Source organism: Salmo salar, chromosome 13, assembly GCF_965601325.2.
Source record: "Salmo salar chromosome 13, fSalSal1, whole genome shotgun sequence".
Classification (NCBI taxonomy): domain Eukaryota; kingdom Metazoa; phylum Chordata; class Actinopteri; order Salmoniformes; family Salmonidae; genus Salmo; species Salmo salar.
The window spans coordinates 110,530,307-110,557,272 of record NC_138303.1 but is presented as its reverse complement, the minus strand read 5'-3'; the positions used below and the strand labels follow the sequence as shown (position 1 = coordinate 110,557,272).

Below are 26,966 nucleotides of genomic sequence, written 5' to 3'. Positions count from 1 at the left end.
ATAGACGTATGTTTTCACAAATGTGGATAGTAGAGTAGATCACAGTACAGTGTATTGAGTAGATCACAGTACAGTACAGTGTATTGAGTAGATCACAGTACTGTGTAGTGAGTAGATCACAGTGGAGTACAGTGAGTAGATCACAGTACAGTGTAGTGAGTAGATCACAGTACAGTACAGTGAGTAGATCACAGTACAGTGTAGTGAGTAGATCACAGTACAGTACAGTGTATTGAGTAGATCACAGTACTGTGTAGTGAGTAGATCACAGTGGAGTACAGTCCAATACAATACAGTAGTACAGTAAAGAAGAGTAGAATACAGTATATTGTACTGTAGTCTACTGTACTGAACTCTACTGTATTCCTTTAAAGACGCAGCCATTACCTAGCGAGCACGCCAGTCAGGCAGACAGCACACAGTGACATGTAGGTCAGTAGCGTAGTGCTGTGCCGAGCAGAGAGGGAGTGGGTTGTGAGGATCAGTGAACTGCACAGTGGCTGTGAGCTACAGTACAGTCCAGTACAGCCTGGACAACCCACTGAGGTGAGTAAACCTGCCAGAGCTCTCGCTACAGCACAGTTTGCCCTTCACTTCAGTCGCCACCACACAGCTGCTTTTCACACTCGCATAGAGAGTCGTCTCTTCAAAATGGCCGCGGCGACTCTCTCTCTGCTACGTCCCCCTCCACTCTTCCGCTTGAGCAGACTGACTAACAATGGACTTGTTGTGTGAACAGATAAAAATGGCAGATTTAGGCCTACATACTCATTGATAATCAAGTGTTAAAGACAGCCTAAAGTCCCAGCATTTTACAGCGTGGGGTCAAGGCCTCATCGAGAGAAAACCAACATAGAAACTGTCAGTGTTATGGGTGTTGCGTGTTCAAATCAAATCAAATGTTATTTGTCACATGCTCCGTAAACAACAGGTGTAGACCAGTGGCGGTCGGTGCCAATTAAAGATGAGGGAGGACGAGTTTAGTTTTTTAGTTTTTTTATGAGCATGGCCTTATTTCTATTACAGCATATTGGATGACTGTCATTCATACTCCATTCACCCAGCTCAATGTAACATCCATACAGGCTACTTACTACATGATACTAGAATTTTCCCTATACAAAAATCAGGCAGTTGCTACAACCTAGCCTACGCAGGAAAGTTTCCAACATAAGTGCACAGGTCGAGAGAAAGAGTAGACTAATCAACGTAACAGACAGTGACACATTCAATAGCGCCTTGCACACTGTTGCCTGTATCTATCTAGCTGATCTAGGGTGTAATCATGAGTCCAACAGTTGAAAATGAACGTTTCAAAAATTGGACAAATTCAGGTATGTTTATCCCTGTTTCGTTCTGTTTGCTTACGTTAAAGAAACGGGTTTTTTTTCAACAGAATCGACAGAATAAATAGACCACTGATCACCAGCAAACACAGTTCACTTTCATAGCAGCCACATACAAACAGCATGATCACTTTTATCGTTTTATATATATATATTGAGATATATATATATACACACATATATAAATACATAAAATTCCTTCTCGGATATACGCACTCTCCTCCTCTCACCTTTTCCCTTCGCTTGTGGACTTCAGTGCACAAGACAACAGCTGTCTGTGACCAAGTGGAAAAACCTTTCCAAACCAAACTTTCATACAATAACCACTAAACACAGACTACATCTTTGTCACTATATTAGCAAACGTCATTGTCAACATGGCTACTAGAACTAACGCTTTATTAAAGTGTACAGCAAGCAGTTTAGCAGTTACACTGCCGGGACCTGTGGCAATATATTAATAAAACCAAAAGCTTACCTTGACTTGGAAGAGTTATAGTGTTGGATAGCCATAGCCGGCTAACTAACATAGCATCCCTCTCTGTTTGAGCTGTGTGTTTAAGTAGGCTGAACTTGCAAGCTGCATTCGCTACCTAGGTACAGTGCATTCAGAAAGTATTCAGACCCCTTCCCTTTTTCCACATTGTTACGTTTCTGACTTACTCTACAATTGATCAAATAAATAAAATCTGCACACAATACCCCATAATGACAAAGAAAAAACAGGTTTGTCGAAATTCTTGTAAATGTATAAAAAAGGAAAAACAGAAATACCTTATTTACATAAGAATTCAGACTCTTTGCTGTGAGACTCGAAATTGAGCTCAGGTGCATCCTGTTTCCATTGATCATCCTTGAGATGTTTCTACAACTTGATTGGAGTCCACCTGTGGTAAATTCAATGGATTGGACATGATTTGGAAAGGCACACACATGTCTATATAAGGTCCCACAGTTGACAGTGCATGTCAGAGCAAAAACCAAGCCATGAGGCTGATGGAATTGTCCGTAGAGCTCAGAGACAGGATTGTGTCGAGGCACAGATCTGGGGAAGGGTACCAAAAACGTTCTGCAGCATTGAAGTTTCCCAAGAACACAGTGGCCTCCATCATTCTTAAATGGAAGACGTTTGGAACCACCAAGACTCTTCCTAGAGCTGGCTGCCCGGACAAATTGAGCAATGGGGGGAGAAGGGCCTTGGTCAGTGAGGTGACCAAGAACCTGATGGTCACTCTGGCAGAGCTTCAGAGTTCCTCTGTAGAGATGGGAGAACCTTCCAGAAAGACAACCATCTCTGCAACACTCCACCAATCAGGCCTTTATGGTAGAGTGGCCAGACAGAAGCCACTCCTCAGTAAAAGGCACATGACAGCCCGCTTGGAGTTTGCCAAAAGGCACCTAAAGGACTCTAAGACCATGAGAAACAAGATTGAACTCTTTGGCCTGAATGCCAAGCGTAACGTCTGAAGGAAACCTGGCACCATCCCTACGGTGAAGCATGGTGGTGGCAGCATCATGCTGTGGGGATGTTTCTCAGCGGCAAGGGACTGAGAAACTAGTCAGGATAGAGCGAAAGATGAACGGAGCAAAGTACAGAGATTGATTAAAACCTGCTAAGGACCTCAGACTGGGGTGAAGGTTCACCTTCCAACAGGACAACGACCTTAAGCACACAGCCAAGACAACGAAGGAGTGGCTTCGGGACAAGTCTCTGAATGTCCGTGAGTGGCCCAGCCAGAGCCCGGACTTGAACCCAATCGAACATCTCTGGAGAGATCTGAAAATAGCTGTGCAGTGACGTTCCCCATCCAACCTGACAGAGCTTGAGAGGATCTGCAGAGAAGAATGGGAGAAACTCCCCAAATACAGGTGTGCCAAGCTTGTAGCATTAAATCAAATGACAAAGACAAAATGTTCAGCTACCCGTTTAAGGGCGAGAGGTTACCACTCGAGTCACGAGTGTGAGATTTGGGATCAGACTAGAGCGTCTCTTTCGCTATCTGTTGAAACAGTAGACTCAAACTAACATTGAAAAACAACCGAGCTTCTGAACAAAACAATGTAAATAGCCAAGAAACACAAGGACAATTTCTAACTTTGTAGACTTTTGAACAATTAGACCAGCAACTTTCATACCTGTGCACAGGATAGGATTAAATAGGATTCCTATTTCTTTGTGCGATTAGCAGCTATGAAACAAAACAGCAGACATACCGCAGCAATAAATTGCAACTCGCACGTGCACATACTTGACTTTTGATTTTTTATTCAGAAATGTAACGCACTGCAGAGCAAATTGACCACCCGCCAACATGGCTGGTGAAATAGGCAATACCTAAATCTACCCGCATTTGGCGGGTGGCGGGTGTTCTATTTATGCCCCGTCTCTGATCCTTTGATTGGGTGGACAACTTCAGTTCATACTGCAAGAGCTCTGATAGGTTGGAGGACGTCCTCCGGAAGTCATCATAATTACTGTGGAAGTCTATGGAAGGGGGTGAGAACCATAAGCCTCCTAGGTTTGATATTTACAGTTGAAGTCTGAAGTTTACATACACTTAGGTAAATTTTTCCAACAATTGTTTACAGACAGATTATTTCACTTATAATTCACTGTATCACAATTCCAGTGGGTCAGAAGTTTACATACACTAAGTTGACTGTGCCTTTAAACAGCTTGGAAAATTCCAGAAAGTGATGTCATGGCTTTAGAAGCTTCTGACCTCAGAAAAACAATTGTAGACCTCCACAAGTCTGGCTCATCCTTGGGAGCAATTTCCAAACGCCTGAAGGTACCACCTTCATCTGTACAAACAATAGTATGCAAGTATAAACACCATGGGATCATGTAGACGTCATACCGCTCAGGAAGGAGACGCATTCTGTCTCCTAGAGATGAACGTACTTTGGTGCGAAAAGTGCAAATCAATCCCAGAACAACAGCAAAGGACCTTGTGAAGATGCTGGAGGAAACAGGTACAAAAGTATCTGTAAAACGAGTCCTATATCGACATAACCTGAAAGGCCGCTCAGCAAGGAAGAAGCCACTGCTCCAAAACCGCCATAAAAAGCCAGACTACGGTTTGCAACTGCACATGGGGACAAAGATCGTACTTTTTTGAGAAATGTCCTCTGGTCTGATGAAACAAAAATAGAGCTGTTTGGCCATAATGACCATCGTTATGTTTGGAGGAAAAAAGGGGAGGCTTGCAAGCCGAAGAACACCATCCCAACCGTGAAGCATGGGGGTGGCAGCATCATGTTGTGGGGGTGCTTTGCTGCAGGAGGGACTGGTGCACTTCACGAAATAGATGGCATCATAAGGCAGGAAAATTATGTGGATATATTGAAGCAACATCTCAAGACATCAGTCAGGAAGTTAAAGCTTGGTCGCAAATGGGTCTTCCAAATGGACAATGACCCCAAGCATACTTCCAAAGTTGTGGCAAAATGGCTGAAGGACAACAAAGTCAAGGTATTGGAGTGGCCATCACAAAGCACTGACCTCAATCCTATAGAACATTTGTGGGTGGAACTGAAGAAGTGTGTGCGAGCAAGGAGGCCTACAAACCTGACTCATTTATACCAGCTCTGTCAGGAGGAATGGTCAAAATTCACCCAACTTTGTGGGGAGCTTGTGGAAGGCTACCCGAAACATTTGACCCAAGTTAAACAATTTATAGGCAATGCTACCAAATACTAATTGAGTATATGTAAACTTCTGACCCACTGGGAAGGTGATGAAAGAAATAAAAGCTGAAATAAATAATTCTCTCTACTATTACTATTTTTTTTTTTTAAGAAAGTGGTGATCCTAATTTTTACTAGGATTAAATGTCAGGAATTGTGGAAAAACAGTTTAAATGTATTTGGCTACGGTGTATGTAAACTTCTGACTTCAACTGTAAGTCAATGTACCCAGAGGAGGATGGAAGCTAGCTGTCCTCCGGCTACACCATGGTGCTACCCTACAGAGTGCTGTTGAGGCTACTGTAGACCTTCATTGCAAAACAGTGTGTTTTAATGAATTATTTGGTGACATGAACAAATGTTGTATCTGAAAAGGCTAACGTTTTTAATGTTTCACTAATTTTATTTTTATGAAATTCACTGAGGAACCGCCACTGGTGTAAACTAACAGTGAAATTCTTACTTACAGGCCCTTACCAACAATGCAGAGAGAAAAATAGAACCATTATAGAAAGATAATAACAAGAGGAACAAATACGCAAAGAGTAACGATAACTAGGTTATATACAAGGGGTACCAGTACTGAGTAATGATAACTAGGTTATATACAAGGGGTACCAGTACTGTGTAATGATAACTAGGTTATATACAAGGGGTACCAGTACTGAGTAATGATAACTAGGTTATATACAAGGGGTACCAGTACTGTGTAATGATAACTAGGTTATATACAAGGGGTACCAGTACTGAGTAATGATAACTAGGTTATATACAAGGGGTACCAGTACTGAGTAATGATAACTAGGTTATATACAAGGGGTACCAGTACTGAGTAATGATAACTAGGTTATATACAAGGGGTACCAGTACTGAGTAATGATAACTAGGTTATATACAAGGGGTACTAGTACTGAGTAATGATAACTAGGTTATATACAAGGGGTACTAGTACTGAGTAATGATAACTAGGTTATATACAAGGGGTACCAGTACTGAGTAATGATAACTAGGTTATATACAAGGGGTACCAGTACTGAGTAATGATAACTAGGTTATATACAAGGGGTACCAGTACTGAGTAATGATAACTAGGTTATATACAAGGGGTACCAGTACTGAGTAATGATAACTAGGTTATATACAAGGGGTACCAGTACTGAGTAATGATAACTAGGTTATATACAAGGGGTACCAGTACTGAGTAATGATAACTAGGTTATATACAAGGGGTACCAGTACTGAGTAATGATAACTAGGTTATATACAAGGGGTACCAGTACTGAGTAATGATAACTAGGTTATATACAAGGGGTACTAGTACTGAGTAATGATAACTAGGTTATATACAAGGGGTACCAGTACCGAGTCCATGTGCAGGGATAGGAGGTAATAACATGGCTATATACACACAGGGTACCAGTACTGAGTCAATGTGCAGGGGTACGAGGTAATTGAGGTAAATATGTAAATATATGTATAAGTTAGGGGTAAACAACAGCCATCAGGATAGATAGTAAACAGTAGCAGCAGTGTAAGTGATGAGTCAATGCAGAAAGGGTCAATGCGGGCTGTCCGGGTAGCTATTTGGTTAACTATTTATCAGTCTTATGGCTTGGGGGGTAGAAGCTATTCAGGGTCCTGTTGGTCCCAGACTTGGTGCACTGCTTGCTGTGCGGTAGCAGAGAGAACAGTCTATGACTTGGGTGGCTGGAGTCTTTGACAATTTTTAGTTTTAGGGCCTTCCTCTGACACCGCCTGGTGTAGATGTCCTGGATGGCAGGAAGCTCAGACCCAGTGATGTACTGGGCCGTACACACTACCCTCTGTAGCGCCTTGTGGTCGGAAGCCAAGCAGTTACCAAACCAGTAAGCAGTAGCCTACACAAACTCCCTGGTCACATGGTTTCATTCTATATCCTGGTAAGCATGGTCACATGGTTTCATTCTATATCCTGGTAAGCATGGTCACATGGTTTCATTCTATATCCTGGTAAGCATGGTCACATGGTTTCATTCTATATCCTGGTAAGCATGGTCACATGGTTTCATTCTATATCCTGGTAAGCATGGTCACATGGTTTCATTCTATATCCTGGTAAGCATGGTCACATGGTCACATGTCATACAGTGTTGTTCTGTTCTGTAGCATCTCTTTCAGCTTCACAGTCAGGCAGAGCGAGGCAGTATGTATGCATGTGTGTGTGTGTGGGGGGGGGGGGGGGGGGGATTTGTGAGTGACCTGTGAGTGACCTATGAGGACAAGCACTGAGTAGTAGTAATCCCATAACCTCTGATATTTACTACTGACCTCAGTTACTCTTCTACAAACCTCTGAGGGCAAAGAGTCGAGCTGGGTTCAGTCTCAGTCTGAAGAGATTCAATTCACCTCAAGAGTCTAGTGGAGTTCACTCTCACTCTGAAGAGATTCAATTCACCTCAAGAGTCTAGTCGTTCAGTCTCAGTCTGAAGAGATTCAATTCACCTCAAGTTTCCTTTCAAGTCTCAGCAATGCCGAGTAGGCCCACTTCACATAGAGAACGACTACAGATAAAAACATGTTTGTCACAAACCTTATCCACTTAGCCTAACACACAGAGCCCGATCCCACAGTCTCACAACAGCCGACTCTTGCCTTCTGCCTCAGATACCTGTATTCAGCCCTGCCTACCTTCCCACAGCCTGGGATTGTTTTGAATGCAAGCCGCTCTTGGAACATCAAAGCAGCAGTGGCTAGTATGCCCAGAGGAGGTTCATTTAAATTATTCTGTCAAACCACAACTAACTCTGGCAGGAGAACACAAGCAGTGAACTGAACTCCATCTCTGGGACTGACTGAGGTGATGTGGGAAGAAGAGAGGGACTGACTGAGGTGATGTGGGTTGAAGTGAGGGACTCCATCTCTGGGACTGACCGAGGTGATGTGGGAAGAAGAGAGGGACTCCATCTCTGGGACTGACTGAGGGTGATGTGGGAAGAAGAGAGGGACTCCATCTCTGGGACTGACTGAGGTGATGTGGGAAGAAGAGAGGGACTCTATCTCTGGGACTGACTGAGGTGATGTGGGAAGAAGAGAGGGACTGACTGAGGTGATGTGGGAAGAAGAGAGGGACTGACTGAGGTGATGTGGGAAGAAGAGAGGGACTGACTGAGGTGATGTGGGAAGAAGAGAGGGACTCCATCTCTGGGACTGTCTGAGGTGATGTGGGAAGAAGAGAGGGACTCCATCTCTGGGACTGACTGAGGGTGATGTGGGAAGAAGAGAGGGACTCCATCTCTGGGACTGACTGAGGTGATGTGGGAAGAAGAGAGGGACTCCATCTCTGGGACTGACTGAGGTGATGTGGGAAGAAGAGAGGGACTCCATCTCTGGGACTGACTGAGGTGATGTGGGAAGAAGAGAGGGACTCCATCTCTGGGACTGACTGAGGGTGATGTGGGAAGAAGAGAGGGACTCCATCTCTGGGACTGACTGAGGTGATGTGGGAAGAAGAGAGGGACTCCATCTCTGGGACTGACTGAGGTGATGTGGGAAGAAGAGAGGGACTCCATCTCTGGGACTGACTGAGGGTGATGTGGGAAGAAGAGAGGAACTCTATCTCAAATCAAATCAAATTTTATTTGTCACATGCGCCGAATACAACAAGTGTAGACCTTACTGTGAAATGCTTACTTACAAGCCCTTAATCAACAGTGTTAAGTAAAACATTTAAAATAAAAGTAACAAATAATTAAACAGTAGCAGTAAAATAACAATAGCGAGGATATAAACAGGGGGTACCGGTACAGAGTCAATGTGGAGACTATATACAGCGAGTACCGGTACAGAGTCAATGTGGAGGCTATATACAGGGGGGTACCGGTACAGAGTCAATGTGGAGGCTATATACAGGGTGTTACGGTACAGAGTCAATGTGGAGACTATATACAGGGTGTTACGGTACAGAGTCAATGTGGAGGCTATATACAGGAAGTACCGGTACAGAGTCAATGTGGAGGCTATATACAGGGGGTACCGATACAGAGTCAATGTGGAGGCTATATACAGGAAGTACCAGTACAGAGTCAATGTGGAGACTATATACAGGGAGTACCGGTACAGAGTCAATGTGGAGGCTATATACAGGGGGTACCAGTACAGAGTCAATGTGGAGACTATATACAGGGAGTACCGGTACAGAGTCAATGTGGAGGCTATATACAGGGGGTACCGGTACAGAGTCAATGTGGAGGCTATATACAGGGGTACCGGTACAGAGTCAATGTGGAGGCTATATACAGGGGGTACCGGTACAGAGTCAATGTGGAGGCTATATACAGGGGGTACCGGTACAGAGTCAATGTGGAGGCTATATACAGGGGGGTACCGGTACAGAGTCAATGTGGAGGCTATATACAGGGGGTACCGGTACAGAGTCAATGTAGAGGCTATATACAGGGGGTACCAGTACAGAGTCAATGTGGAGGCTATATACAGGAGGTACCAGTACAGAGTCAATGTGGAGGCTATATACAGGAGGTACCGGTACAGAGTCAATGTGGAGACTATATACAGGGGGTACCGGTACAGAGTCAATGTGGAGGCTATATACAGGGGGTACCGGTACAGAGTCAATGTGGAGGCTATATACAGTTGGTACCGGTACTGAGTCAATGTGGAGGCTATATACAGGGTATTACGGTACAGAGTCAATGTGGAGGCTATATACAGGGGGGTACCGGTACAGAGTCAATGTGGAGGCTATATACAGGGGGTACCGGTACAGAGTCAATGTGGAGGCTATATACAGGGGGTACCGGTACAGAGTCAATGTGGAGGCTATATACAGGGTGTACCAGTACAGAGTCAATGTGGAGGCTATATACAGGGGGTACCGGTACAGAGTCAATGTGGAGGCTATATACAGGGGGGTACCGGTACAGAGTCAATGTGGAGGCTATATACAGGGGGTACCGGTACAGAGTCAATGTGGAGGCTATATACAGGGGGGTACCGGTACAGAGTCAATGTGGAGGCTATATACAGGGGGTACCGGTACAGAGTCAATGTGGAGACTATATACAGGGTGTACCAGTACAGAGTCAATGTGGAGGCTATATACAGGGGGTACCGGTACAGAGTCAATGTGGAGGCTATATACAGGGGGGTACCGGTACAGAGTCAATGTGGAGGCTATATACAGGGGGTACCGGTACAGAGTCAATGTGGAGACTATATACAGGGTGTACTGGTACAGAGTCAATGTGGAGGCAATATACAGGGGGTACCGGTACAGAGTCAATGTGGAGGCTATATACAGGGAGGTACCGGTACAGAGTCAATGTGGAGGCTATATACAGGGGGTACCGGTACAGAGTCAATGTGGAGGCTATATACAGGAGATACCGGTACAGAGTCAATGTGTGGGGGTACAGGTTAGTTGAGGTAATTGAGGTCATATGTACATGTAGGTAGAGTTAAAGTGACTATGCATTGATAATAAACAGAGAGTAGCAGCAGTGTAAAAGAGGGGTCTGGGTAGCGCTTTGATTATCTGTTCAGGAGTCTTATGTCTTGGGGGTAGAAGCTGTTGAGAAGCCTTTTTGTCCTAGACTTGGCGCTCCGGTACCACTTGCCGTGCGGTAGCAGAGAGAACAGTCTGTGACTGGGGTGGCTGGAGTCTTTGACAATTTTTAGGGCCTTCCACTGACACGGCCTGGTATAGAGGTTCTGGGAGGCAGGAAGCTTGGCCCCAGTGATGTACTGGGCCGTACACACTACCCTCTGTAGCGCCTTGTGGTCTGGTGCTGAGCAGTTGCCATACCAAGCTGACTGAGGGGATGTGTGAAGAAGATCAGATCAGAATGACTCAAACCCTGACTGAGTCATAATAACATCACTAGCAGGGCATGTGTGTCCTAAATGGCACCCTATTCTCTATATAGTGCACTACTTTTGACGAGGGTGCATAGGGCTGTGGTCAAAAGTAGTGCGCTATGTAGGGAATAAGGTGTGATTTAGGACACACAGCTCATGACTGAGTCATAACAAACATCACTATCAAGACTAGAGGCTGAAGAGAAGCGGAAATATATAGCTGAGAGATTGCTGACGACATCCCCACACAGCCACATGTCATTCCATGGACTAGCCCGGTACTAGGCTCGTCCTCTCCTGAGGCCCCGCCTCCATTACACAACACCGTTTATGGGAATACTGAACTAGCATAATTCTAAGAATGGATTATTCTTTTTTTTCATTTTTCTTTCTGGAAGTCAGCTGGTCAACAAAACATAAGACTCGTTAATCTCCTAATGAAACTCAGTACAAACACATCGTTTTCACAGACCTCAGAAATGTCGACTGTATTATTGGTTCATTCCACAGACTTCAGGTTCATTTGATTACTGTGGAGAAGACATGAAGGTAGAGGCAGAACAATAAACAGAGAGAGGGAAGTGGCGGACTGTGAGCCACAGGTAGCCTACGCCAAGACACAGATATGACTGATAGGTTATCCAAACTGACCTAGCTTTGATTTGAAAAGGATGAGCGTCAGCCTGTGATCTAAGATCAGTTTGAGAGTGAAAAATGAAGGCAGGAAGTGGGCTTGACCTCTTCATTTGATCCCAGGTGTGAAGAGAAGCCATGCAGCATATGGCTGGGGAGCGAGTACAGTTAACCTAGCTTGCTGAGTGAGCAGGGAGGGGGGGTATTAACACGAGCACCAACCAACAGTGTGGGGTCTTTTTACAACCCTACCCTCCGCGAAAACACAGCCACAACCACAGACAGCACCTTAAACAAACCCACCCAACACCCCTCCCCCAACATCCCTCCCCCAACACCCCTCCCCCAGCATCCCACGCACCAACGACATGCAAAGAACTCGCTTTGTGAAGAAGGGGATGGTGGCTGGAAGGGGGGTGGAGATGGGGGGGGGCAGGGTTTGGGAGTGGGGACTGTGGGGGGTCTTGGATAGTTAAGTGGCTTCACTGCAGTTGAATTGTGTTTTCAAATTAAATAAAAACATTATTTTTTAATATATATATTTATTTATTTTACAAGGGGAAACCCGGCCGACAATCTTTTCTACACAACCTCAGTGCTACAGCTTATTCTATAAATCTAGTCATTGTTGTTGAGACAGGAGTTTTAAAATGGAGCGTCACCACATGGAATTCTGGGATCAAAAGCTTCCGCTTAGCAACCAATCGAAGTGGATAGCTGCTGTGTGGCGTAGAATAGTCTGCTCTTCCTCAGTGTGTGTTCAGAGTCCCTGTTGTTGGCAGCTCTCTCTCCCTCTCGCTCACCATGAGAAGGGACAAACACAGATCCGGCCACTACAGGATGTCAGAACCACCTAGATACACACTGACAAGGCCGCACCTGAGACTGTCCAAAGACCTCGCTCGTTAATATCACAAAGGCCTCGCTTGCTTTCCCCACACTTCTACACTATCACACAGTCCTACAAAAACCACACACACTCACTATCACAGGTTCTACACACCATCGAACAACACCTTCACACGCTGCACAGTATCACAGGTCTACAAAAATATAACACTTCTCACACGCTGCTGGGATCATACCATTTGAATAAGAATGAGAGGCATGTTTTTCACCAGTGATAGATAGGGAGGGAGGGGTGTAGAGTACACAGGCAGGCAGGCTCATTGGCTCAGGCCCCAGGATGCAGCCGGAGTCACACTCCAGAGGCAATAGGCCAGCCCGAGGGCATTGCCTTCAAATCACTGAGCTGAGGAGGGGGGGGGGGGGGCAAGGCCTAGTATGTTGTTTTCAGTTGTAAGTTGTTGTTCATGCTGATCACTACACAGGGGTATACTATAAAGCAAGATCAATGACTTAGCCAGCTAACTTGCCAAAATGTCATTGTATTTTTTATTTTTTTTGACAGATAAACTTGAAAATGGCCATGGTCTCTTTGACTCAACAACCAAAAACATATATCTGAGTTTATCTTTCTGAACGAACCAAAACATCTAGTTGTAGTATACCACCCTGATCTTAGGCCTGAAAAACAAATGGTATCAATCCGTCTCAATCTGATAGATAATTGAATGATTGGGATCGAAGGGAGGAGAAAGAATTGCTTGTCCTGCGTTTCAGTCAGATTTTCCCAGGTGGAAGGGATATTTCTAACTTTCATAGTATTGATTATTTGAATCTTGACTCCCCCTCCAAACACAGGCACACATATAGTCAGCAACAAGTTGGACACCTTTCTTAGACCACAAACTGGATGGGGCCTGTACTGGGTAACCAATCAATGAGTTGAAGAACCAGAGTCAATGTGGAGACTATATACAAGAAGATGAAGAGCCTACAGCAAAACAGCTAAATTAAAAGATGAACTGTCATTTAGCTTTGAAGAGTCCAAAACTATAGACACCAATTTATAGCTTATAGACCATTTATGAAGGACCGTGTTGTACATTTCCAAGGAATTTAGCGGCACATATAATGTACTTTAGACAGTGGGCTGAGTACCAATGGTTTAGCCTAGATTGCAAACAACAGTTTCAGTTTCAGAAGTGTCATTTATCAAGATCATCACGTATATCAATCACACGATGAGACAAGGTCAAGAATGCAAGTGACTAAAATAAAGTTTTCATAAAATCAAAATCTCACTATCTCTAGTCTAAACTAAGTTACATTTAAACTTCTGCTGGTAATACAATGTTGCTACTTTACTTGTGTAGTTTTTGTTGCTACAATGTTCACACTGATAGCATTATAAACTAGCAACACTGTGACCACTGAGTGTGAGTGGGTGCCCATAGCATAAGCTTTAGCTAGCTAGTTAGCTTTAGCCCATATTTTTCTCCATGGGGGGAAAAAAAAAGAGTTATTGTAGTTAATCAGACAACTAAGTAACTATCATAACTTGTGAACTTATCAAGATAGATAAAGTTACTGTTATCTATCTTCACGATCGATTATTACCTGTAGTAATACACATCACACTTGCCAGCACTGAGCCCTGACTTCCGTATCACTTCTTCTTTTTTCCAACCCGGTGGCAGAGAGGGGCAATCCATCCTCTTCTTCTCCATAATCATCTAGCAATACTTTTATATTTGGGAATCACCCCAAATCGTTATTCAAGCCCGACGAAATAGCTAAAGTATACAACAACGTGTTAATAAATACAGCTGACCTGGCGATCTAACGTGAAGCTACCCTAAAAAATAAAATCAAAAAGAATAAAACCCGTTTCAACTGCTACCTACATAAACCAGAGCGAAACTAGAAACTTCTTATTTCCGCAATTGTATATCGAGGACTTTCGGTAGATAGATTCTAGTTTATATCGTTGGTTTGACAGTTTTTTTTACCCCCCCTCTCTTTGATCTTCAACTGTACAACTATGAGGAAGACACGACAATTGTATGTCGGTGCTTCGACCGCGGCGGTGGCAGTGACGTTGAGAAAAACGCAGCACTTCCCACACACTGACCCAGCGCCTGGCAACCGCACCGCTCCGCTCCGCTCCGCTCGCTCCGGCAACGCCCCGCCTATGTGGAGCGGCCCGTCACTTCTCACTTCCCCATACAGATCCTATTTCCAATTCCTAATTCTGTTACGGGGTTCCTCCCTTCCTAGGCGGTGATGCAACATTTACAGAGACAAATAACATTCTCATTTCTAAAATATGAACCTAAAATATGAACCTAAATATATATATATATATATATATTTTTTTTTTTTTTATTATTATTTTTTTTTTTATTAAAAAAAAAGTTATCAAAGTGAACCGTTTATTTCTGAAAATTATTCAAATGTGAATGTTTCTGCGTGTATTAGCATTGGCTTATACATAGCCGTGTGATGATGTGCTGCAACACCAAGCCTCTAAAGATGAATCTCCTCTTTTAACTCCTCCCGATTATGAATGTGCACCATCATTTAATTTAAATATTGTACTTTTTTTTCTGAGAATAACGATCTGAAAAGGTGTAGTTCTGTTTGCCACTGCCGCATAGTCTTACGCAGTCTTCAAAATGGCTAGTCTATTTCTTATATTCAACTCATTCTACATTTTCATCACTTCACCATTTCAGATCATGTCACCATCTTGTCTTTAAATAGCTTCGCTCTCGCGCAACACTCAAAACAATTTCTAACTGAAACCCAACCTTCTGGCCGAATAGTGGTAAAAGAGATACCATGGGAGGTACCATGGGAGATACCATGGGAGATACCATGGGAGGTGAAATACCATGGGAGATGTCATGGGAGGTACCATGGGAGATACCATGGGAGGTACGATACCATGGGAGATACGATACCATGGGAGGCACCATGGGAGATACCAGAGGAGATACCATGGGAGGTACGATGCCATGGGAGATACCATGGGAGATACCATGGGAGGTGCAATACCATGGGAGAGGGCCTGGGAGGTACCATGGGAGATACCATGGGAGGTACGATACCATGGGAAATACGATACCATGGGAGGCACCATGGGAGATACCAGAGGAGGTACCATGGGAGATACCATACCATGGGAGATACCATGGGAGATATGATACCATGGGAGATACCATACCATGGGAGATACCATACCATGGGAGATACCATACCATGGGAGATACCATACCATGGGAGATACCATGGGAGGTATGATACCATGGGAGATACCATACCATGGGAGATACCATACCATGGGAGACACCATACCATGGGAGATACCATACCATGGGAGATATGATACCATGGGAGATACCATACCATGGGAGATACCATAACATGGGAGATACCATACCATGGGAGACGATACCATACCATGGGAGATACCATACCATGGGAGATACGATACCATGGGAGATACCATACCATGGGAGATACCATACCATGGGAGATACGATACCATGGGAGATACCATACCATGGGAGATACGATACCATGGGAGGTATGATACCATGGGAGGCAGGAGTTGTCGTAGACTTTGATAGTGTTTTACTTTTCTAAAGCACCCAGTTTGTGAAGTCTGCCTGCATGGCCACCTGGGTCGTATTCATTAGTGCACACTGTCGCAAAATACTTTTGTTAAAAATAAAAGTGTTTTTTAGGGAGTAGATCAGCTTTAATATTGTAGCTTCCATCAATGTAATTGTCTTCAGCATTTCCAATCCCTCATATATTTTTTGGAAATATATACAGTGCTGTGAAAAAGTATTTTCCCCCCTTCTTGATTTGTTATTTTTTTTGCACATTTGTGACACTGAAATGTTTCCGGACATTCCCCTTAAGGATTTTTTTGGTAGAGAGCAGAATTCCTGGTTCCATCAATCCCAGCAAATCATCCAGGTCCTGAAGCAGCAAAGCAGCCCCAGACCATCACACTACCACCACCACCATATTTGACTGTTGGTATGATGGGTTTTTTTTCTGAAATGCTGTGTTACTTTTACGCCAGATATAACGGGGACACACACCTTCCAAAAAGTTCAACTTTTGTCTCGTCAGTCCACAGAATATTTTCTCAAAAGTCTTGGGGATCATCAAGATGTTTTTGCCAAAAGTGAGACGATTCTTTATGTTATTTTTGCTCAGCAGTGGTTTTCACCTTGGAACTCTGCCATGGATGCTGTTTTTGCCCAGTCTCTTTCTTATGGTTGAGTCATGAACACTGACCTTAACTGAGGCAAGTGAGGCCTGCAGTTCTTTGAAATGTTGTTGTGGGTTCTTTTGTGACCTCTTGGATGAGTCGTCACTGCGCTATTGGGGTCATTTTGGTAGGCCGGCCACTCCTGGGAAGGTTCACCAATGTTCCAAATGTTATTCATTTGTGGATAATGGCTTTCTCCGTGGTTCACTGGAGTCCCAAAGCTTTAGACATGGCTTTGTAACCCTTTCCAGACTGATAGATGTCAATTACTTTGTTTCTCATCTGTTCCTGAATTTCTTTGGATTGCGCCATGATGTCTTGCTTTTTGAGATGTTTTGTCCTACTGCACTCTGTCAGACAGGTTCTATTTTAGTGAATACTTGATACAACAGGTCTAGCAGTAATCAGGCCTGGGTGTGGCTAGTGAAATTGGACTCAGCTTTCCAAAAAATGTGATTAACCACAGTAAATTCATGATTTAACAAGGGGGGGCGGGGGGGGGGGGGGCGGCAATTACTTTGTCACATAGGGCCATGAAGGTTCAGATAGCTTTTTTCCCTTAATAAATAAAATTATAACTTAAAAACTGCATTTTGTGTTTACCTGGGTTATCTTTGTGTAATATTACAATTTGTTTGATAATCTGAAACATTTCAGTGTGACAAATGTGCAAAAAAATATAAGAAATCAGGAAGGGGGCAAGTACTTTTTCACAGCACTGTAGATAGTACCAGTCAAATGTTTGGACACACCTACTCGTTCTAGGGTTTTTCTTCATTTGTAGATAGTACCAGTCAAATGTTTGGACACACCTACTCGTTCTAGGGTTTTTCTTCATTTTTACTATTTGTCTTTCCTGGATATTGCCACTATAGTGATCACTGCATCCAATGGGTACAGATACAGCTTCAGAACAATGATCTACTGTCTCCTGGTATAACAGATTTGAGACATGCGCAGGAATTTCTTAAAGAAAAATGAACAGGTCTGTGAGAGCCGGAATTCTTACTGGTTGGTAAGTGATCAAATACTTATGTCATGCAATAAAATGCAAATGAATTACTTAAAAATCATACAATGTGATTTTCTGGATGTTTGTTTTAGATTCCGTCTCTCACAGTTGAAGTGTACCTATTATAAAAATTACAGACCTCTACATGCTTTGTAAGTAGGAAACACTGCCGATTTTGCAGGTTATCAAATACTTGTTCTCCCCACTGTATATGAATGTTATCTGATGTTAGCAAGTTATTGATTTCATGAACCTTATTTCAAAGGCTGAATCTACCAGTATTTGGACAAAACTGTGTCGAACTGTATTGCGCCTTTTTCACCACACTGTCTGTGCGGGTGGGCCATTTCAGTTTGTCAGTGATGTGTACGCCGAGGAACTTAAAACTTTCCCCTTTCACCACTGCTGTCCCGTCCTGTGGATAGGAGGGTTCTCCCGCTGCTGTTTTGTTGATGTTGAGAGAGGTTGTGTGATGGCAATTGCATCGTCTGTGGACCTGTTGGGGCGGTATGCAAATTGAAGTGGGTCTAGGGTGGCAGGTAAGGTAAAGGTGATATGATCCTTGACTAGTCTCTCAAAGCACTTCATGATGACAGAAGTGAGTGCTACGGGGCGATAGTCATTTAGTTCAGTTACCTTTGACTTCTTGTGTACAGGAACAATGGTGGTCGTCCTGAAGCATGTGGGGGACAGCAGACTGGGCTAGGGAGAGATTGAATATGTCCGTAAACATGCGCATGGTAGCTAGCAACTTAGGTTACGCTTTTACTCCTCCCAGTTACAGACAGGGCAGGTCACAGGGAAGATTGAATACAACAAACAGCAGGGATCTATACAACCACAAACCCGGGCCAATAAGCGATCCCAGCCTCAATGGCTAACCACGTTGCGGGCTGCGTTCAAGCCCTCAAGAAAACCCCTCTAGCTTGATATGCAGCTAGCTAGCAGCTAAGCTAGCTGCTACGCCAAATAGCTCCTCAGACCCATCCCGAGGAGTAACAGAGTAATTGATTTGTTTAACACTTTTTTAGTTAATACATGATTCCATATGTGATATTTCATAGTTTCGATGTCTTCACTATTATTGTTATATTTTGTTTGTTTTTTAGTCCTGTCCTTCTTCTACCCTCAACCTCTCCCATCTATTTCTGATGTCCATCCAGTTTGATTTCTATTTGACATATATTTTTTTTTAACTGTGCTGTTTCTACATTTTCAGATCATGCCCCCATCTTGTCTTTAAATAACTTTTAGGTTCTAGATAGCAGTGTACAGATATTATAGGATTCATCATATTCAGAGCCACTGTTACCAAGGTCCCTCTCTCTCTCTCTCTCTCTCTCTCTCTCTCTCTCTCTCACCCCTGATCCCTGAAGGCCCTTGTGGTTGTATTAAACCTGAACCCCAATGTGGAGCATGATGTCAGGCCAGTCTGGACTGTCTCTGTATGAGTCTGACTAACAAGAGGAGATGTGTGATGGTGGTTGATATGAAGTTATTCCGATGTAAACAAAATCTACAATATAAACCGTATTTGTTTGTTCTGATAAAAAAATTTTTTTTTTTAAATGTCTAAATGACATCATCATAGCCCCCTGTCTTCCTTCCTTTCCTCCTTCCTTTACAACCCTTCATAGGGGCAACAAGGGCAGCCCAAATGACCGTTGCTTTTATTCTCTAAGCGGTCAAATCAAAAAAAGGACTGACGAAGAGACAACAGGGAACCCCCCCCCCTCGTCTTGCATTGTTCATCCTGCTGAGCGGGGCTGAGGGAATAAAACATCACATATTGAATAGAGAGAGAGACAGAACCAGGTAGAACACAGAGGAACCTATCTGGACCCGCAGATCATTTTTGAATTAGACTTATTTTTTGTTGCCTCTCTGTATCCCATATTATCGATGACCTAAAAAGCCAAAAAATCATTGATCTATCTTCATAATAGTGAAGCACTAGTATTTCAAGTTTCTTACCGTGTTAGAAATTGAGGTGCTTATTATGGGTTTCCTCCAAGCTGGGTGTACAAGCTGATGCCTTTTCCTTCACAGCAGTGTTTCAGGCTGAAGTTGTCAAGAGACTGTCTGAACTAAACCGCCCTAAAGCTATAGACCTCAACAATACCCCTGCCAGGTTTTAAAGAGATGGTGCTGAACTTATTGTCCCCTGTGTCACCCATTTAATCAACATCTCTATTGAGCAGGGTAGAGTTCCCACAGATACAAAACATGCTAGAGTGATCCCTCTCCACAAGAAGGGCAGCAAAATAGACAAGGGAAACTACTATATATACCTGTGTCTATTTTGAGTGTGCGGTCTAAAGTAATTTACGAACAGATAAAGGAATATACTAGCAAGAATAATATTTTATATGACCTACAGTCTGGTTTTAGAAAGTCCCACTCCACTGTTGTTTTAACTGACTTTATCAGGAAAGAAGTTGACTTGGGAAAGTTCTGTGGAATGGTAATGTTTGATCTGCAGAAGGCATTTCACACACTTGATCATAATATTATGCCCTACAAGACAAGGTTTTAACAGCAGGGTCATTGACTGAGTTAAATCCTATTTAACAGGTCGAGACCAAATGGTGGATGTTAATGGAACACTTTCTAGTGCAAAGAGAATTAGCTGTGGAGTCCCGCAAGGGAGCATCCTTGGCCCACTTCACTTCCTACTGTACTTTCATGATATGAAATCAGCCTGCTCTTGTGAATTGTTTTTGTATGCGAATGACTCTGCTCTACTGGTATCCCATAAGAACAAAGCCTCAAGATGCAGATAACAAACTTTATCTGCATATTTTAAAAACAAAATCCATCTTATTTGGTTCCAGAGTAAATCTTGCAAGGACCCCTGGTTTAAGTGTCAATGTGGACATCTCAGAGGTCACACCAAAAACATCAGTCCTTGGGTGTGAATTGGATAGATACCTGACCGGTGAGACTATGGCCCTGAAGGTTTTAACCAAAACATAAAATTCGTTGCTCGGACTTACAAAATATCTTGACAGTGTCATACTAAAGTCTTTGATTATGGGTGCACGCCATGGTTCACAACGGTACAGTTTGGAATATGGTTCTGGTCACTGTGGAGACCACCGACGACCTGCTGGTGCTGCCCTGTAATGGCTCCCTACCCGTGAGCCTGCACCTCTGCCTTCCTCACCCAGTCTGGGGACTATCCTCTGGGGCAGAGCTCCCACTTTCATCTGGGGGCCAAGCATTTTAATCAGCTAGGCTGGCTTTCTGGGTAATATTAATTCAACATGGGCTGGTCCACATAATTATTTCTGACTCAGCCACCAGGTAGGTACCTATCCCAATTCTTTACTTATATTAGAGATGTCATCCAATACTACAGCAGAGACAGAGACTCTGATATTGTCTGGTTTAAATTTAAGAGTGTATCCAGTAAGAACACTTTTTTACATACCGGCGCTGTTGGATGGAACAAACTGCCACAGCAACTCAAAGCCATGCCGACCATAAATTCAATTAAAAATCATTTTTAAAGATGGCTAATGATCGAGCAATATAACAATTTTGCATGTCTGTATCTATGTAATGTGTCTGTATTTAGAGTTGAAGTCGGAAGTTTACATACACCTTAGCCAAATACATTTAACCTCAGTTTATCACAATTCCTAACCTTTAATAGTAGTACAAATTCCATGTCTTAGGTCAGTTGGGATCACCACTTTATTTTAAGAATGTGAAATGTCAGAATAATAGTAAAGAGAATGATTTATTTCAGCTTTTATTTCTTTCATCACATTCCCAGTGGGTCAGAAGTTTACATACACTCAATTAGTATTTGACTGTTTAAAGGCACAATCAACTTAGTGTATGTAAACTTCTGACCCACTGGAATTGTGATACAGTGAATTATAAGTGAAATAATCTGTCTGTAAACAATTGTTGGAAAAATTACTTGTGTCATGCACAAAGTAGATGTCCTAACCGACTTGCCAAAACTGTAGTTTGTTAACAAGAAATTTGTGGAATGGTTGAAAAACGAGTTTTAATGACTCCAACCTAAGTGTATGTAAACTTCTGACTTCAACTGTATGTAATGTATCTGTATCTATGTCATTTTGTAACATTTTTGCACTATGTCATTTAGGGACCACAATGGAAATAAGAGTCTCTTTTTTTGTGATATCCCTGTCATATTTTTCAAATGTATATGCTGTGTGCGTATGTGTTTTTTAACTGGCAAATAAACTCAATCAATCAATGGAAAATTCAATCATTCGCATGACAAGCGGTACCGGAGGGCCAAGTCTAGGTCCAAGAGGCTTCTAAACAGCTTCTACCCCCCCCCCAAGCCATAAGACTCTTGAACAGCTAATCAAATGGCTACCCAGACTATTTGCATTTACCCCTGTACCCCTGCACATTGACTCTGTACCGGTACCTCCTGTATATAGCCTCCACATTGACTCTGTACTGTAACACCCTGTATATAGCCTCCACATTGACTCTGTACCGGTACCCCCTGTATATAGCCTCCACATTGACTCTGTACCTACCGGTACCTCCTGTATATAGCCTCCACATTGACTCTGTACCGGTACCCCCTGTATATAGCCTCCACATTGACTCTGTACAGGTACCTCCTGTATATAGCCTCCACATTGACTCTGTACCGGTACCTCCTGTATAGAGCCTCCACATTGACTCTGTACCGGTACCTCCTGTATAGAGCCTCCACATTGACTCTGTACCGGTACCTCCTGTATATAGCCTCCACATTGACTCTGTACCGGTACCCCCTGTATATAGCCTCCACATTGACTCTGTACCGGTACCCCCTGTATATATCCTCCACATTGACTCTGTACCGGTACCCCCCTGTATATAGCCTCCACATTTACTCTGTACTGGTACCCCCCTGTATATAGCCTCCACATTGACTCTGTACCGGTACCCCCCTGTATATAGCCTCCACATTGACTCTGTACCGGTATCCCCCTGTATATAGCCTCCACATTGACTCTGTACCGGTACCCCCTGTATATAGCCTCCACATTGACTCTGTACCGTAACACCCTGTATATAGCCTCCACATTGACTCTGTACCGGTACCCCCTTGTATATAGCCTCGCTATTGTTATTTTACTGCTGCTCTTTAACTACTTGTTACTTTTATTTCTTCTTATTTTTTTAAAACTGCATTGTTGGTTAAGGGCTTGTAAGTAAGCATTTCACTGTGAGGTCTACTACATCTGTTGTATTCGGCGCATGTGACGAATAAACTTTTATTTGAAATAACCTAATAATGATCACCATTATATAAAAATGTATTGGCAATTCATTGCAATATATTCCAAACTGTACCGCTGTAATTGTGAACATTCATGCCATTTGATTGAACAGTGTAGAGAGGTAGACTCTCTTCTATGCATAATGACGTGAATGAACAATTTGTCAGAACACGCCATACTTCATCATCACAGTGGAAGACTGTAATAGAATAAAACCTTCTTTTATACCTCTGAAACCTTATTTTATACCCCTGAAACCTTATTTTATACCTCTGATGCGTCCAGCCGCTGTGGCGTGAAAACGCATGGAATATTTCCTGTTGGCCAACACGTTTGCTGCTGCTAGCCTCAACGTCAAGTGGCTATATCGTTAAAAAAATAAATATATATATATATATATTTTTGGTCTTATTTAATGTTAGGCATAACGTTAGCAGTGTGGTTTAGCCTATGGTTAGGTTTAAAAATCACATTTTAAGAAGAGAAATGTAAGAAATGGGTGGGGTTTCTGACTTTGTGGTAACTAGTGACGGACTGCTTGTTAGCTACGAACCAACTCAACTAGAGGAGCTAGCTAACTAATGTTTACCGGTAAGTTTATAACACGTTTCCTATCGTTTAAATTATTTACTTAATAGTTTAACAAGCAAGTAAAACCGGCAAGAGTACGACAACAACAAAAAACTGACGTTGAAGTTAACATTTTATTTTACAGTCAGCAAGTACAAACTTTCGGCGGGTTGTTTTTTGATTTATCCCGTTACAAGTCAGATTGGAGCTACCCCACCTCCTCTAGCCAGATAAACGCATGGGTTCTTTACGATCAGTTTATAGTAGTGTAACTTGGATATCTGACAAGCTAAAATAAGAAACTATTTAACTTTACAACATATCAGTTTGTTTGACAGAATGACTTCCGGCCAAAGTGACGGTATCTTTTCTCCGGAGTCAACCGTGACCTCCTTGTTGTCTAGTTCCGGACACCTGCGAGGCACCCTGAGGAACAACGATCTGTCTCTCACCGGTATCAGATACCGGGACCGGGACTATGAATCGGCTACTGAGGCCCTGGAAGCCTACATTGCAGACTTTGACAGAAGCCTGAACACTTCTGAAACTTCTACCGGAAGACTGCAGCTCCGGAAAAGGCTGATAAGTTCTGCTTTGCCCAGAACTGAGTTCAGGAATAAAGATGGTAAAGATTTAGGTTTTTGTCCTCAATTATGAAATGCTTAACTTTTATTTGTCCAAAGCTGTTTGAATATGGAGATAAAACATAATACTTTTATCAAGTGTTACTTGGATCTTAATTAATGTACAATAATTAGCCACTTTGATTGTATACTGTAACGGTGTATCATATAATAGTCTTGTTCATGGTTCCCAGTTCTTAGAGAGAGACTAACAGACAGGGAGCTGGACTTCCTGAATCTTCCTGTGGGTTCTGGTCACCGTGGAGCCTCAGACTGCATCAGCCTGACCACCGACGACCTGTTGGTGCTCCCCTGTGATGGCTCCCTACCCGTGACTCGCACCTCTGCTTTCCTCACCCAGTCTGGGGACTACCCCCTGGGGCAGAGCTCCCACTCTAACTCCTGGTCCTCTAGGAGGCCTAGACCTAACAGTAGCTCTCATATTAAACGCTGCCTGCACTACTCTGTCCCTCACAACACTCCTCACAAGCTGTACCAGTCCAGAGCTGGAACTCAAGCAGGGGAAACCCAAAATACAGAGCCCTTCACAGGCCCTAGAGTGAAGGGGAGCCTGTGGCCCCAGCATGGTCTCTACCACCAGACCACAGGCCTTTTCTCCCCCCACCGTGACTACCCTCGCTGGCTGACCAGCCAAAAGTCTGAGATGGATTTCTCTGGGGTCACCAGCATTCCTGACCTGAAGTACCCCGCCTGGCTCCAGGAGTGTAACAATGTTCCCAAAGACATTCCCACCACTAATATAGAGTTCTCAGAGTCTCATAAAAAGACACAGCATAGGGGCTGGGGCCCGACCCAGACCTTGCCCCCATCTCCTAGACCTCCCTCCTGGCTGGGCGAGCTGGAGGCTTCCTATGAGGAGCTAAAGGAAGGACAGAAGGACAGTAACGGCGGCCATCTTGAGGATGTCTCTGGTTCTGATGATGACAGGCAACAACTTCTCAGAGGAGAGGCTGATCACAGGACACTGAGGGAGTTTAGACTACAGTTTGCAGAGCGGCTAGCATTAGCTGCAGAGGGAGAACGGAGCACTGATTCCGACAAGCTCTTCGGAGGTATAATAAACATTCTGCATGTCTAAACAACACCCAGGGCCTGTATTAATTTGTCCAGACTTAGTCCTCAGTTTACAGTTACAGTACACTGGTATTTTCATGTATTGTAAAAGTTGCATAAGAGCTGTCCACTGTGTTTCTTCACAGATGATAAGATCGAGAGTTTGATCTTGAAGGCAGAGAAGGTCCTTAACTCTCCTTCGTTAGACCTAAACACTAACAGCCAGCTGCAGAACTCACCTTCACTAGACCTGACCAGCCAGCTGCAGAAGGACATGGGACACAGCCCTGGTGGTTCAGAGGATGTCCTCGAGGCTGATCGCTCTTGGGACAACCCTGCCATCACATTGTGAGTGCTAGTCAAAAAGTGGTGACATGTACAAATACAAAAGGAAGATTAAGCTTAATTAATTAATTAAGATACATTACAAATATTAAGTAGGATATGTTTTGTAGAATCTACTTTAGTAAAGTCAACTATTTTTTAGCTATAATTTCACAGAAGGCTTTGCTAAATTCTCTGCTTCTCTCCCTGCAGTAAATCACCAGTGCCTGTAGGGGGTGCAGAAGACACACTGATCACCACAGAGCCTCTGAGAGACAGGAAAGACGAGGTCTATACAAAATGCTCCTTGATGAGATGATTCCTTAGTCCGTGTAATGTTTTAACTAAGAATTCTGATTTGAGAGATGGATATATTGTACCTCAGAGCCATGTACTTGTATCCTAACTCCCCCCATCTTCCATGTTGTGCCTGTGGTGCAGGCTGCCTCAGGCTCATGTTCGTCGGGCTACAGCAGCAGGAAACACCCTGGTCCGGTGGAGGCCCTCAAACAAATGCTGTTTAGCCTTCAAACCGTGGAGCAACAAGTCAATCTGAAGAATGACACAACAGAAAAGGAAGTAACCTTGGAGAATGGTTCAACACCATACCAAACACCAACGTTGGAGGACGCCACAAAACCACTGATGATAAAGGTACTGAGAATGAGATGAATGATGTGTAGACTTCAACTAATCTGGTTTCTAGTTAGGAATCTATTTTTTCCTGACATAACTGATGTGAACCAGAGCAGTTATACCATTGTCTGAATTACAGATGTCAGATGACTATGACGCTGGACTAGGTGGACAATCATTAAAGAGGTACAGTACTTACACATATATATATCTGGAATAAGACAGTAGACTAAATTTATATATATTTTTTTTTTAAAGACCCATGATGCGCTGTCACATAAAGCCATTTTTAAATAACGATCTTGTTTTGTTTTAGGGCCCTGCATCACCTTGGGAGATTGAAGAGTCTTGTTGAAGACTCAGCTGGTGTAAAAGCCACATCTCAGGAAGGGAAATACTCGTAGGAGACCAGCCATATCTTCCTAAGAGAACTTGCATTGTTGTGTTGGTTACGTGAAAATGGTTTGAAAAGCAGAATGTCTAGGTCTTGGATTTGGACACTGAACATGAAGGGCCAAACAAGTAAAATCTGAATGACAGGGGAATTTCAGTATCTTGATTACTTAAGAACAGCACAAAATGATTCCCCCATTAACTACTCTAATAGCCGAACGTTTGTATTGTTTATAACAGCTTATATTTTATATCTCAAGTGCACATAACATCTAGTGAATTCAGTAACGCCTTATAAGCAGTAAGATCTCACAGAACCTGGTTTAATAAAGTGTACGATCACAATGACATGCTTGTTAGTTATCTGTGTTTAAGAGAATCCAATGGTAGGAAACAGATTGTAAGAGGAAT

General features: G+C 43.2%; 2 protein-coding genes across 3 annotated transcripts in view; one reads left to right on the top strand and one right to left on the bottom strand.

Moving 5' to 3' along the window:
- Positions 1-14,530, bottom strand: part of LOC106568552 (methyl-CpG-binding domain protein 2) — a 120,356-nt gene extending 105,826 nt beyond the window's left edge. Inside the window, exon 1 of the mRNA XM_045692658.2 lies at positions 13,986-14,530. Within this exon, the coding sequence (XP_045548614.1) occupies positions 13,986-14,101 (116 nt within the window). The 5' untranslated portion in view covers positions 14,102-14,530. The remainder of the gene's footprint in view (positions 1-13,985) is intronic.
- Positions 14,531-23,276: 8,746 nt separating this feature from the next.
- On the top strand, positions 23,277-26,903 carry c13h18orf54 (chromosome 13 C18orf54 homolog). 2 transcript variants are annotated; one of them, XM_014138974.3, is made up of 8 exons: positions 23,277-23,526; positions 23,844-24,130; positions 24,323-25,201; positions 25,349-25,550; positions 25,740-25,815; positions 25,968-26,180; positions 26,302-26,348; positions 26,479-26,903. In XM_014138974.3, exons 2-8 carry the CDS (start codon positions 23,845-23,847, stop codon positions 26,564-26,566), a joined length of 1,791 nt encoding a protein of 596 aa, XP_013994449.2. In that variant the 5' UTR covers positions 23,277-23,526; position 23,844; the 3' UTR covers positions 26,567-26,903.
- Positions 26,904-26,966: the final 63 nt, after the last annotated feature.

Coding starts and splice junctions, on each gene's coding strand:
- c13h18orf54 (XM_014138974.3), top strand. CDS start 23,845: ATGACTTCCGGCCAAAGTGACGGTATCTTTTCTCCGGAGTCAACCGTG. Junction 25,551..25,739: donor GACAACCCTGCCATCACATT/GTGAGTGCTAGT, acceptor CTCTCCCTGCAG/TAAATCACCAGTGCCTGTAG. Junction 26,349..26,478: donor GGTGGACAATCATTAAAGAG/GTACAGTACTTA, acceptor GTTTTGTTTTAG/GGCCCTGCATCACCTTGGGA.